The sequence below is a fragment of the Danio rerio genome, chromosome 5 (assembly GCF_052040795.2).
Source record: "Danio rerio strain M-AB ecotype USA chromosome 5, GRCz13ab, whole genome shotgun sequence".
NCBI classification, from domain to species: domain Eukaryota; kingdom Metazoa; phylum Chordata; class Actinopteri; order Cypriniformes; family Danionidae; genus Danio; species Danio rerio.
Window position 1 is genome coordinate 39,393,851 of NC_141025.1, and position 15,210 is coordinate 39,409,060.

Genomic DNA, 15,210 nt, shown 5'->3' on the forward strand with positions numbered 1-15,210 from the left:
GCGGTGGGCGGGGCATGCATATCATTAATTGTGTGTGTGTGTGCGTGTGTGTGGAGTTTTTTCTCCCACCTTTAACTCTGCAGCATACAAGAGCGTGCTCATTGTGTTGTTTAAGACAGTGTCACAGAAAGACGGTGTTGTGAAGAAGATGGGAGACAATGCAGAGTGCTGCTGGTACTCAATTGTGTTGTGTGGCATCGGTTGTGTTACGGTTGTGTATTACATGCTGAGGTGGTCCTGGCAGTGTTGGCACGGGTTCAAAGTGTACGTGATCTCTGAGATCTGGCGGACGGACCTGAGGACATACGGCCGCTGGGCTGGTAAGACTTAACTCACAACTGCACAGTGGCTTCCTTTCTCTTTATTCGGCCATCATGAAATCAGTCATAATTGTCAAGATAAAATAGTTTAGTGTAGATGCTTTATAAAAGGGGAAATAAGCATGATGTTTGACACAAGTGCCCGTCTGTCATCGGACGCTGCACATTTGTACGGCAAGCCGATGTTACATTATTATTCCTTTCAAACAACGCCGAGGTTTAAAGCTCAGGGCTGTTAATTCCTGATTATCATTGGCAGATGAATAGGCCAAGATTTGGAGAATTAATTTTAGGGGAAACGCAAAGCTAAATATCATCTTATGACTGAGTTAGCAGATGTCTTTGGATAAAATTAATTAATACAAGCAGAAGCTGTTTGTGGACTGAAACCTGACAAATGAAATACAACATCTGAATAGTGTCTCTTTTAGGTTTGGTGACCATATTATGAGCGGAATAATTAACTGTGGTCTGTTGAATTATTATAAAACAATGCAAACCAGAGGTGTAATGGCATTTCTGTGAAGCATCACCACCTTCAGTTTGGTGAACACCTTTACTTAAATATCAATATACTATTTATTTGTAGTCGCAACTAGGCATGGGCTGGTTCAAAATTCTGACAGTATGATAACTTATCACGGTTTCACCGTATCACGGTACTGTGATTACTGCTCTAAAATATGTTGGTTTTAAATGTCTGAGTAAACAAAAACAAGATTTTCCCCCATTGAACACAATATAATTTCTTTTAAGAAACATTTAAAATATTTTGGAGCTGTAGCTTTTGATGTGGAGGGTCCTGTTCAGCTGGAGATACTGTTGCCCTAAAAACTAAATAAAATAGTTGTTAAAAACACGCAAATAAAATAGAACAACGTACAAACCATAGGAAGGGTATAACAAAGTTTTGGATGTTTTAAAACCTTGACTTTTCGAAACCACGGTAAACCTTAAAAAAACGGTTATCGTCCCATGCCTAGTGCTGGGTATGTAATATCCCATTTACACTGCCAGTTAAATGTGACCCAATTCAGATTTTTTGCTCATACAGTATGCGATAAAGATCGGATCTGTCCTATGACCGTGTAAACACGAAAATAAACAAAAAAACCAATGCATTCGGATATTCAGAAACTGGTTTCAGGCCTCCTTCATATCTAGAAATAAATCAGATATATGACAATGCGACTATCATGTAAACAGGCAGATCCAAGGCAGATTGAGGTATTCCATTTTGTACATCATTAAACTTGCAACAATGTAACAGTGACTGCTATTGTAACTTAAGTTACCTGTTATATTTAAAAATATATATATATTTTACATTTTTATAAACAACAACTACTACTACATTATTAGAATGTAATAACTACTGGAATAAATACCTAACAGTGAAACAGAAAAACACTGCACCTTATTCAACTACATGAAAGTAGTTACACAATAAAATTCTGAGCTGACAAAGCCAGCTATTGGGTTAAAACATGTTTGTATTTACTCAGAGCTGGGCTTGTTCATATTTTAAACAAATTTGGGTTGAAACAAACTAGCATTTTTAGGGAGTAGCAACAAAAAAAAAATGATACAAAATACTACTTATCAATAGGCGTGGGATGGTCACTGGTTTTAAGGTTTACTGCGGTTTGGAAAAGTCAAGGTTTTAAAACCGCTAAAATTTTCTGTTTAATCATTCCTAAGGTATGCATAAGGGTTTTTAACGTGTTTTTATGTGTTGTAAAGAAATCTGTGCTATTGAAATTAATGAAGACAGCAGTCAATGATTTGTTCCCCCAATGAAATCTAATACTTCTAATACTAATAAAAGTATTAGAAATGTTTCAATATATGTTAAATAGGGTGAAATATGTTGTTTTACTCAGACATTTAAAAAGCTTATTTTAGAGCAGCAATTAAAATACCGTGAAACCGTGATTTTTTATCCAAGGTTATCATACTGTCAGAACCTTATACCTGCCCATGTCTACTTATCAATTCTACATGTTCAATTGTGGAAAAAATCTGATCCTGAGTAATTTTACTTTGAACATGGAGAAGTTTATTTCTGGGTCTTGCCTAAGCTAAAACACTTAATTTGTATGGGTTGTCTGCTGGATCCCTGTAGCAGGAATGGCTCAACCAGTACAACAGTGCATGACACCAGGAAACGTGCTGTTTGAGTAAAGTCAACATTTCAGGTTTGGTCAGTTCTCAGTTTTAAAGAATTAAATGATAGTGATGTATATCTAGCTCCTGCTGATCAAAAGTACTGTTAGCAGCATGAATCTTGTGCTGTTTTGGGGCAGTTTGTCCTGTTTTTCTGCTGGTCCAGCCGGTGGACTGTGCTTTACCAGCAGAGCCCTGCTGATTAGCTGGTGGATCGTAGGGAGTCCGGCAGACAGCAGGATCTGGCCTGAGCTGTACAGATGTTTGTGGTTTAGCAGCGTGAAGGGGTTTCATACCAACATGTAGTGTCCAAAGCACAACGTGTGCTCGTGACCCGGTTTGCTATTTTTTTCTGCAGGGGTTGTTCTTTTGCATTGGTTGTATTGTACTCATTCTGCCCAGGGCATCAGCACAGCCAGAAACCAATCACTGCTGCCTTGTATGATTTCATGTTTACTAAAAAAGCTGCACATTCCAGACATAAACAGTTTTAAACATTAGTGCGCTGCATCCGGGACGCTAAGACCCACAGGTCTAATTTCTTAGTTTTCTTTTAGAGATTTTTGTTGTTTTTTCCCCCATCACAGTGAATGGGGTGTGCTGCTCACATTGTCAAGCAAAAATTTCTAAATGTGTTTACCACACACAGACCTTATTTCACTCATCAACTGAGAAAATCCCATTATAAGAACCCATAGGAATGTCTCAAGGGAACTAATGGCGAATTAGTCTTCCATCACAGTGGCTAAATGGGTGATCTCAATGATAAGTGGCAGTAGTACAGGAAGGAGACTGATATTTGTAATTACACTAAACTTTCCTTTGTCCTTTTCAGTTGTAACTGGTGCAACATCAGGCATTGGTCGAGCATATGCTGAAGAGGTCAGTATCTTATTCTTTTTTAATAAAAACAAGTATACTAGCTTTTCTACTGTAACCATTAATCTAAAATTGAGCTATGATTTCTCTATGCTACGTGCAAAATCTGACTAAAATAAGTCTTAAATAGATCTTAGGCTTTGGTTCAAGTCAGAAATGTGGCATGAGTCTGGTGCCAGTAGCGTGGTTAAGTGTGTTGACACATAGCACTGAGGTGCTCAAAGCGACTCATGTTCGATTCCTGGTTAGAAGTCTCTTGGCGTTCCTTCCCCTCTCTCTCTGTTCCCCACACATTTCTGTCTTCTGTACACTAAAGGTGAAAAACTTTTTTTTCTTAATGTTTTACTTTTGTAGATTTTTTTTTGAATTGTTATTTTCCTGTTGTGTCTGTCAGCTCAGAATAATTGAAAAAAAAAAAAAACTGGCAATATGATAATTAGACCACACTGACTTTCAATGACTGATGTAGTTTTGCTGATGAACGTCAAGTAATCGAAAACGAATGGAAATCGACATTCAGAACCAGGTCGATTTTTTTCAATATATATATATATATATATATACACACACACACACATGTTTGTTTTTGTAAAAAATGGGTACATTACACAGGTTGCCATTCATTTTATACAGCACAAACCATAATTTGTATTGCCCTCACCCCACCCTACCCCTAAACCCAACCATCACAGGAGACTGTATACAGCTTCACTCTCTGATTAAACTCATTCTGTTTTATTTATAAGCATTTTAAGAATTGAGGATGTCACCAATGTCCTCAAATTTCACCTCCTTTTTGTAATACCTGTGTCATACCTATGCCATTATACAGATTTGTGTCCTGATATGTCACAAAAACACGTACACACACACACACACACACAGTTGGAGTCATATACAGTTAAATTATTAGCCCCATTTCTGTTTAACGGAGAGATTTTTTCAACACATTTCTAAACATAATAGTTTTAATAACTCATCTCTAATAAGTGTTTTTTTATCTTTGTCATGATGACAGTAAACAATATTTGACTAGATATTTTTCAAGACACTTCTATACGGCTTAAAGGGACATTTAAAGGCTTAACTAGATTAATTAGGTTAACTAGGCAGGTTAGGGTAATTAGGGAAGTCATTGTATAATGATGGTTTGTTTTGTAGACTATCGAAATAAAAAAGTTTGCTTAAAGGAGCTAATAATATTGACCCTAAAATGTTTAGTTTTTTTAAAAATAAAAACTGCTTTCATTCTAGCCGAAATAACACAAATAAGAAGAAAAAATACTATCAGACATACTGTAAAAAAATTCTTTGCTCTGTTGAACATCATTTAGACAATATTTAAAAAAGAAAAAAAATCATATGCATATAAATATATTTATATTCTGTGTTTGCCAATGTGCTGTTGTGGTTTTCACACTAACCGATACAGACTGTACAATTAAGTATTAAATCCAGTAGTGAGTTTTTATATGTATAGATGATGTTTGATGTGCGATCAAGTACAGAGATGAGTGGGGAAGCAGCAGCTCATTATCATTTAAAGAGACGTGCATTGAAATGGGTTAACCTAAATAAGTGATAGATTTTTCTCTAAGGTCCTAAAGACTTATATCAACTTGTGTAAAAGGGGCATCCGATGAAACCTTTAAAATTTGAGATTAGTGCAGGGTTTGACTATACAGGCCAACTGCCATAATCAAGCAGCCTGGAAGTCATCACAAAGGTATCTTGGAGGATCCGGATCCCACTAGTAATTTCCGTTTTCCAAAATCTCTGTGGATATGGTTAAGTATTTTATCAGATTTACATCTGGCCCCCACTTGGCTGCCGGCGTGTTGTTCTTGTCCTCACTTGAGGAACAGGGAAGTAAGTCTGATTGATGAGAGGATGTCCATCAAACAATGTGTTTGCTAAAGAAAGTCTCCTGTGATTGGCTTTTAAAAAGGTAAAGAGAGAGTTCACCGACCCCCCTGCCCCTCCCCTCCTCCTCCAATTCCTTATCATTAACTCAACACTCAAATAATTTTTAACAAAATAAACTTTCATGAATTTGTTTTCTGTTGAACACTAAACAAGATATTCTGAAGAATGCTGGAAAAAGCAAGCAATGACCAATGCATTTTATTTCAGCATTCTTCAGCATCTTCTTATCTTCTACTTTTTAGGAACAAGGATGAGTAAATAATGATGGATTTTAATTTTTTTGGGGTGAATTACCCTTTTACCAAGACTGAAAGGCAATGTTTTGATCAATGTTTCAACTGTTGCAGCGTTTATTGTGTCCAGAACGATAGTAACGATCTGGTGACAAAAATCCAATGCAAAACTAATATTTAATATTATAATTATTTTTCTGCTAAGATATCTTATACATTTCAAAATAAAAAGAGCTTTTTTCTTATCTGAATGACATTTCATTTGTTGAGACTGAAAATCAGGATTATTCAACCAAATGCTGACTTAATATTATTTTTGATGTTTTTTTATATTGTGCTGACTTAAAATAAACATACACACATCTGTAAATGGGACACCTTTGTTTTTGTATTTTCATAGAAAAGTAAATGACATTTTTAATTTTCAATTTGATAGTCAATGACATAAAATTACATTTAATCCAAAATTTAAATGTTACCATAAATTGACAACCTGCTTATTTATTAAGCATTCTCTTATTTTTTGTGTGTGTATACACATGATAAATAAATCTTTGCTTGTATATCTGGATTTTAGCTTGCCAAACGAGGATTAAACATTGTTCTGATCAGTCGCTCAGAGGAAAAACTTCACAGAGTCTCCAAAGAAATAGGTAAGTCATCCTGCGAATGAAAGAAAAACATTTACAGATCTTCTTCCATTTCACTGTAATCCATATTTACTCTGTGTTTTTAGTTTATACAGAGCAAAAAGAGCATAAATCTCCTGTATGTGTGTTTTTTTTTTTCTAGAGGATAAGTACAATCAAAAGACGCACGTTATTCAGGCAGACTTCACCGAGGGCCACTCCATCTACTCTACAATCACAAAACAGCTCGAGGGCCTGGAGATAGGAATTCTGGGTAAGATAATGATCAAGGGTTACATGGGTTAAACGCATCTAAGATGGTGTAAAAGAATGAAATACATTTTGGAGTCAAATTAATTACAGGGGTCAAACCATTAAAATTGTTTAATTTTTAATCACCAAAAACCATAAAAATTCCTAAAATCCCATTCCAATGTCTTGAGGGTAAATTAACTTAAATTAAACTGCTAAATGTGGACCATAAGGCTTTGAAGTTTTTGTAAACAATGCTAAATTAATGTCAGTCCGTTGCCTTCTGCCTGTTTGGTTATATTTCAACATTAGCTCATTCTAAAAACGTAGCCCTATGTACATTTCTGGAGAGCCCAAATTATGTAGCCAGAAGTACAGTACGTATGGCTGCATCTTTAAAGCGAACGCTACGGGGAGGTATGATGCCGTTCCTATTCTCGCTTACCAGCTGACCGCTTTTCTACGTATGGATGGCTTTCCCGTTGTTACCAGTTTTTCCGATAGCTGGACATGTACATCGGCGGACTTTACGCAGAGCAGAGTTGACCGCGACAATGGGGTTTGAGTCCGGTGAAGAATGGTTCCAAAAAGCAGGTAAGGCAAAAACAAAAGCTAAAAAATAAAATAAACAAGTAAACAACAGGGTGAGAACATGGTAAAATTTTTAAATGTGGTAAAAATCACGGCGCTTTTCTTTTTCTGGATTGCTTTTTAAAACACTGCGTTTGGGTTTAGGGAAGAGTGTGGGCTCTGGTCAATCAGTGCTTTTTTAAAACACTATTGGTTGGGTTTAGGGAAGGGGAGGGTGTGGATATTGGTAGGTTGGTCAGTCAGTAAGTGAGGCGACAGTCTGGTGGATTTACATGAGAACAGCAGGCGCAAATTGCACTAGCGAGAGAAATTTGAGATCTGAAAAAACATACACAGCGGCCTCTGGTGGATTTGTGAAAACAAAAACTGCAAAAAAAAAAAACATACCTCCTGGGACATTTTTGGCACTCTCCAGAAATGTATATAGGGGTACATAATGAGAATAAGCCTAGGTTGTAAACTGGGTCTTCCACAAAGCAGTTACATAATAACAGTATCATCATAATCATCATCACTTTTTTTGTGTTTTGGAAAACTTCTAATATCTCTGCCTCATTATTTCAGTTGAACTAGATAAGGTGAATTTGTAAGTGCTAAATATGCATAAATAATAATGCTCAAGTATTAATATAATTGCCTTTGTAAAGATGCTGTTTTTTTCCAGCCTGTTGTATTTTCTCTTTTGCAATGGACTGTTTTCCTAAGCAGAATACCGACATGCTAATTATAGTATAATTACTGACTAAAATAAAATCTGGATGTACCTTTTCTAATAGATTGTGTATGATTGCGCGGCTCTTTTTTTTTTTTTTTCATAGTGAACAATGTAGGCATGAACTATATTGGGGTTCTGGCAAATTTCCTTGATGTTCCTGATCCAGACCAGGTCTGATTCAGCTTTTGTACACCACACAGCTTGATTTACCACTCTACTGTTATCTGAGTCCTTATGAGAGTGTGTGTTACATGATGCACTTTCTTCTGTCTGCAGAGAATCACACAGGTGCTAAACTGTAACACATTGTCTGTCACTCAGGTGAGCTATATTACAGATCATACATTGTTTACATTCATTCTACACATTTGTGATTTTGTACATAAAATAATTGGATATAGATATGTTATACGCAGGATCAGACAGAATCAGTGGACGTTTTTTTCATTTTTGAATTTACATTTGAGGAGTGGAGTAACTAAAAAGCTAAAGTAATTACTTTTTTTTTATTCACAATGCAAATCCAATTAGATCCACTTATTTGTTAAACAAGTCTCTCATATAATAGATCAACTAAAGGGCATATAAATATTTTCATATTAGTCAGTAATATTACTGAAATTAATATAAAAACCAGTGCTAGGCAAAAATGTTTTGACATAATATAAGTGTGTGTGTTTTTTTGTACAGTATATTTACACCCACCGGCCACTTTATTAGGTACACCTTACTAGTATCCCCTTTGTCTTCAGAACTGCCTTAATCCTTCGTGGCATAGATTAAAGAAGGTACTGGAAATATTCCTCAGAGATTTTGGTCCATATTGACATGATAGCATCACGCAGTTGTTGCACATTTGTCGGCTGCTCATCCATGATGCAAATCTCCCCTTCCACCACATTCAAAAGGTGCTCTATTGGATTGAGCTCAGCAACTGGGGAGGCCATTTGAGTACAGTGAACTCACTGTCATGTTCAAGAAACCATCAACCAAAATCAGAAGATGGGTACACTGTGGTCATAAAGGGATGAACATGGTCAGCAACAATACTCAAGTAGGCTGTGGCGTTGACATGATGCTCAATTGGTACTAATGGGCCCAAAGTGTGACAAGAAAATATCCGCCACACTATTACACCACCACCAGCCTGAACCATTAATACAAGGCATGCTCTCATGTTGTTGACGCCAAATTCTGATCCTACCATCCAAATGTCAAAGCAGAAATTGAGACTCATTAGACCTGGCAGCGTTTTTCCAATCTTTTATTGTCCAATTTTGGTGAGCCTGTGCGAATTGTAGCCTCAGTTTCCTGTTCTTAGCTCACAGGAGTGGCACACGGTGTGGTCTTTTGCAGCTGTAACCCCGGTTGCACGTGTTGTGCGTTCAGAGATGCTCTTCAGCATGCCTCGGTTGTAACGAGTGATTATTTGAGTTACTGTTGCCTTTCTATAAGCTGGAACCAGTCTGACCATTCTCCTCTGGCATCGGCAAGGCATCTGCGCCCATAGAACTGCCGGTCACTGGACATTTTTTCTTTTTTGGACCAATCTAAACTCTAAAGATGTCTATATATAAATATAAAATATTTAAAATATATATTTATACTTTTTTTCGATAGTCTACTGAACAAACCATCATTATACAATAACTTGCCTATTTACCCTAACCTGCCTAGTTAACCTAATTAACCGAGTTTGGCCTTTAAATGTCTCTTTAAGCTGTATAGAAATGTCTTAAAAAATATCTAGTCAAATATTGTTTACTGTCATCATGGCAAAGATAAAATAAATCAGTTATTAGAAATGAGTTATTAAAACTATTTTGTTTAGAAATGTAATCTTCACTCCGTTAAACAAAAATTGGTGGAAAAAATAAACAGGGGGGGGAATAATTCTGACTTCAACTGTATGTGTGTGTATATATATATATATATATATATATATATATATATATATATATATATATATATATATATATATATATATATATATTTATTATTTTTAATTATTATTTATTATTATTTGATTTCTGTTGTACGTTAATTATGCTATTTAAATTAATAAAGACTGTTAAAAAGTTGAACTATGATTGATACATTACAGATTTGTTAATTCTTAGTTCATGTTGAGGAATACTTGACCTACATTAACTAAAAGGATTATTTTTGTAAAGTGCGACCCGCATCTTTATGTTTAAACTGTACATTGAGCTGCAGTTCTGCTCTGATGTCGATGATAATCTTCTTTTGTAGATGTGCAGAGTTATTTTGCCTGGAATGGTTGAAAGGTAAGGAATGCAGCCGCCTTGTCAGATAATATCAGCTAAATGATGAGAATTCTTTCTTCGACTGAGGGCTTGTGTTTACTGTCAGGGGGAAAGGCCTCATCATAAACATCTCATCAGAAGCCGGATATCAGCCTGTACCAATGGTCTCACTCTATTCTGCAACCAAGGTACACACAAAAACCTCACACACGTTTGAGAGAAATGCTATTTTACAGAATAACATAAAAGGCACTAATTTGACGCAAGACGTCCCAGGTTAATTGGGTAATACTCTTTACAATATGTACTTCCTTAGTTAGTTGATGACATTTGAGAAACTTTTTTGTATTAGACCTTTTCTCAAATGTAACATTTCAATATTAAATTAAACAATGCCTTATTTACATATTACATATGTGCTAATTTGCACACATTTCTAGCACAACATTCTGAACATTGGATGAAGTCAGGTAAAAATCTAATTATCACTCCATAATTCAGAAAATACTGTGTACAGGCAGATAATAAATCATGCAATATTTTGTGGAATATAATGTTATATGTAGTTATATGCATGTTATGTAAGAACATATCAACTTCTTTAAAAAAAAAAATCTACAAACACATTGATAAAGTATTGATAAAATACAGCAAAATAAACACATTTTTTCCTAAAGGGATAGTTCACCCAAAAATGGAAATTCTGTCGTCGTTTATTCACCCTTAACTTGTCATCAAATGAGTTGTTTTTCTTATGATAAACACAAAAGAAGATATTTTGAAGAAAGCTGGAAACCGGTAACCATAATATTTGTTTTCTCACTATGAAAGTCAATGGTTACAGGTTTTCAACTTTCTTCAAAATATCCTTTTTTGTGTTTATCATAAGAAAAAACTCATAATTCTTAAAGGGCGCCTATGATGAAAATCATCTTCTGTTAGCTGTTTGGACAGAACTGTGTGTAGGTATAGTGTGTCCACAGTCATATTGGGGTGATATAAAGACATTTAGTCTCTTTTTGACATTTTCCGACAGTAATATAGAAATTCCTCCCATTTTGAGGCCAACCTCAACGTGACAGAGAAGATTGTTTTCCCCACCCACTAATTTGATGGACAGCTGCATATCAACATTTCTCCATAGTAATGTATATAATCATATCAACAAGACAGGACGTGCGCAAAGAAATCGGGATTAAAAGATCTGTTGAGCTCTCTGTGATCATCAGTCATCATCAAATATGATCAAGAATGAGTTTTACAAGTTTAAAACATTTTAAAACACTGCATGTTTTTAAGGAATTACAGTGATTTACTTCAGCTTTACTTTATTACCACAGTTGCATGTCAGAACAATTATAAGAAAAAAATGCTTTAATCTCTGTTTGTAGACGCTAAATCAGGTTTATTTTGTACATTAACATAACGGATATCCATACAGCAGTGGATATTAACATGTATCCTGTCACATCTGCCGTGCGAAAACAAACTTTGTAACAACACTGTGTGTGACTCATCATTGCAGAAAGGCTTGAATTAACTCTACAACAAATACATCAAATAATCATTGGGAAAGTTCTTACTGTACTATTTCTCACAAACGTTAAGCGAGATCTGCTTTCTTCATGTCTGTCACTGTGCTGTTTATCTGATGCAGCCGAGGCAGAGACTGGGGCACTTCGAGAGGCATGTGAGATCAGTGGGCGGAGAGAACTAGCATTAAAGGCACAGGCAACAAAAACAGCTACATTTTGTTCAGAGCAGAAAATTCCAATATTCTGAAATTCTATAATAAACAATCTGGTCGGTGTTTTGAGCTCAAACACATTCTGGAGACACAAAATATTTATCTTAAATCTTGAAAAGGGGGTAAAATAGGTGCCTTTTAAAAGTTTGGAATCACTTAAGGGTGAACTATCCCTTTCGGTCTACATTAGACTGGCCAAAAACACACATAGTATGAAACGCCAAAAAGATTAGCATCCTAAAACTGATAAGTGTATAAAGAACCTGTTTTTAAATGACCAAAGTATGTATTCCTTCCTCTTACACCTTAGGCATTCGTAACATATTTCTCTCTGGGTCTGAATGCAGAGTACAGGTCAAAGGGAATCACTGTTCAGGTAAGTCCACTACTAGTAAAGCACTGTTCTTTTTTGTTTAGTTTGCAAACCTTGATGTTGTTTCTGTTTCGTTTGTGGTCAAGTGCGTCGCCCCGTTTATGGTCTCCACGAACATGACCCATAATGTACCTGTGAATCCACTGGTGAAAAGTGCAGCTTCCTTTGCTCGAGACGCTCTGAACACTGTGGGCTACACAACATACACAAGCGGATGCTTAACTCATGCACTGCAGGTAAACGCCACACACTCACTATCTATAGTAGAGTATACTGCCATGTTTCAACTGTTGGTACGAAATTAAAGGTGTAATAGTGTGCTAACAACATTTAATTACTCAAATTTATAAAAGTGAATATGAAATTTAAATATTAAATCGTAACTCACCATTGTTTGTCCTTTCAGCACATTGTTCTGTCCATTGTTTTTCCGGGTTGGCTGCGTCTCACGTCCTTTTGTGTGCAGCGCATGGAAAAATTCGCTCGTCGCATTGAACCACAATTGAATGAGTTGATGGCGGAGAACAAAACCAAACAGGAATGACATGAACGCATGGATAGAAAATGCACAAGCATCCACTTACTGTACAGTAACAGAATTTACAAAGCAGTTAGCAACTGTTACAAATACGCAAACACACACACTTAATTTGTGCGAAATATGTGCACAAATAACATTTATTCCATGTGTATTTGCATTGGAATAAGGAATCTATGCACCATTTTCACAAGGACATATTTAGCTGGATAAATCTAGGGACCATAAATGTACAGTTTACTGTAATGTACATTTACACTAACCAGTGGAAGGTTTGTGTCTTGCTTGACAGATTTCACTAAAACGGCAGTGATATTGTGAAATATTATTACAATTTTAAACAACTGATTTCTATTTTTATATATTTTAAATGCGACATATTACTGTAATAGTAGAGCTGAGGTTTCAGCATTGTCACTCCAGTCCTCAGTGTCATATACAGTACTCTGCAAAAGTCTCAGGCCTCCAGTAGCAAGGGTATAAAGACATTATATATTGCTTCTCATTCTCTTTATTAAAATGCATCCAGAAAAATACAGGTTAGACAGATTTTGTAAGACATGTGAAAGAAAGAGTTAGAGAAAGATAGAAGAATAAATGAAAAATGCTGGCGTTTCTGTCTTGGTTTGATCTGCTTTTCTCGAGTTGTTGTCAATATTGCTTGTTGTCAATTTTTTTCAGGATTGTGAATGCTGAAAAATACAGACAGGTTTTAATTCATCAGCAATTCTTACTAGAAATTCTTACTAGGTTTTATTTTTCAGCATGATAATGATCCCAAACACACTGATAATGTAACGAAATATTTGAAGAGAAAAGCAGCTGATGAAACAAAGACAGTCATAAAATGGCCACCACAGAGTCCAGACCTAAAAATTATCAACCAGTATTCATTCATACATTTTCTTTTGGCTTAGTCTCTTTATTCATCAGGGGTCGTCACAGCGGAATGAACCGCCAACTTATCCAGCACATCTTTTACACAGCTGATACCCTTCCAGCCACAACCCAATACTGGGAAACATCCATACACACTCATACACTACGGTAAATTTAGTTTATTCAATTCACCTATAGTACATGTCTTTGGACTGTGGGGGAAACCCGGAGCACCCAGAGGAAACCCACACCAACACAGGGAGAACATGCAAACTCCACTCAGAAATGCCAACTTGCCAAGCAAGGACTCGAACCAATTCAATTCAATTGAATTCATCTTAATTTGTATAGCGCTTTTACAATGTAGATTGTGTCAAAGCAGCTTCACATAGAATATTATAGCGAATTGAAACAATGTAGTTCAGTTTTCAGCGTTTAAGTTCAGTTCACTTTAGATTAGTTCACTTCATGTGTTTTAATATTCACTGAGAGTCCAAACACTGCAGGGTAATCCATCGATGCACAGCTCTACAAGTCCCAAACTATGCAAGCTAGTGGCGTGGGGGGAAAAAAAAAAAAATAATAATAATAATAATAATAAAAAAATAAATAAAAAAAATAAATAAATAAAAAAAAAAATATATATATATATATATATATATATATATATATATATATATATATATATATATATATATATATATATATCTTCACCAATGGGCGAAAGTGAAGGAAAAAAACAGAAAAAAATAGAGAGAAACCTGGCTAAGTTGGTCACCAGTGACCTTCTTGATGTAAGGCGACAGTGCTTACCACTCAGCCAGCGTGTTACTCTCTTTTTTAAAACACAACCAAAAAAATACAGGTTCTAGACATGTTTTTTAAGATTTGAAAGAAAGCGTTGGAGAAACAGAGGAATGAATGAAAACAACTGGAGTTTCTGTCTTGGTTTGATCTGCTTTTCTGCCAGAGCTGTGGTTAATATAGCGGATATAGGGATTAATATAGGAATTGTGAAAGCTGATAAAGTACAGACAGGTTTTAATTAGTCAGTCATTCTTACTAGAAAGCACCTCATTTGTAATGGGTTTTTTTTCAGCATGATAAGGATCCCAAACACACTGCTAATGTAATCATGTTTGAAGAGCAGCTGATGAAACAAAGACAGTCATGAAATGGCCTGCACAGAGTCCAGACCTGAATATTATACACAGTATGTATAGGCAACCTTATAGGCAGTATAGAGAAAAAAAAGACAGAACATGCTAAATCTAAGAAAAAAACTCTTAGAAAGGCTGAAAGATGCTTGATATTAAATAGATTCATTTTAAATATATTAATACTAAATTAATATGCAAATCAATCATTTATATTACAATTAAATGTAATAATATTAAATATATTGATATTAATATTATATTATTAAAATTTTATTGATAATAAATAAGATTGATATTAAATTTCAGAACACTCAGCAAAAAAGTTCAAGCTGTTTCTTGGTGCTAAAGAGTTGACGTTAAACACAGACTTTTGATGCTGGTCTTCTGATTCTAAAAGACATTTTGTTCTGAATATTGTGTACATATTTCCCTTATTTTCGGATTTTGTTTGTTAAGGATATAAGCTCACCCAAAAGTAATGACCCCGCACTTCCTCTATACCTTTTATATAGATAGATTTACTGGTGGAGGCCTT

At 35.4% G+C, this 15,210-nt stretch overlaps 1 protein-coding gene across 2 annotated transcripts; it reads left to right on the forward strand.

The window, feature by feature from the left end:
* The first annotated feature begins 70 nt into the window (after window positions 1-70).
* hsd20b2 (hydroxysteroid (20-beta) dehydrogenase 2) lies at window positions 71-14,110 on the forward strand. 2 transcript variants are annotated; one of them, NM_001386628.1, is given in 11 exon segments: window positions 71-320; window positions 3,322-3,368; window positions 6,102-6,177; window positions 6,317-6,427; window positions 7,815-7,882; window positions 7,988-8,032; window positions 9,965-9,999; window positions 10,085-10,166; window positions 12,036-12,101; window positions 12,185-12,334; window positions 12,505-14,110. In NM_001386628.1, coding segments are annotated over 11 exon segments (990 nt in total). In that variant the 5' UTR covers window positions 71-148; the 3' UTR covers window positions 12,643-14,110.
* The last annotated feature ends 1,100 nt before the right edge of the window (window positions 14,111-15,210 follow it).

What these genes read in the sequence shown, in the direction of transcription:
- hsd20b2 (XM_087251400.1), top strand. Translation starts at nt 149, where the DNA reads ATGGGAGACAATGCAGAGTGCTGCTGGTACTCAATTGTGTTGTGTGGC. An exon ending in CCTGGAGATAGGAATTCTGG is followed by an intron (nt 6,428 to 7,814) that starts GTAAGATAATGA and finishes TTTTTTTCATAG; the next exon opens with TGAACAATGTAGGCATGAAC. An exon ending in ACACATTGTCTGTCACTCAG is followed by an intron (nt 8,033 to 9,964) that starts GTGAGCTATATT and finishes CTTCTTTTGTAG; the next exon opens with ATGTGCAGAGTTATTTTGCC.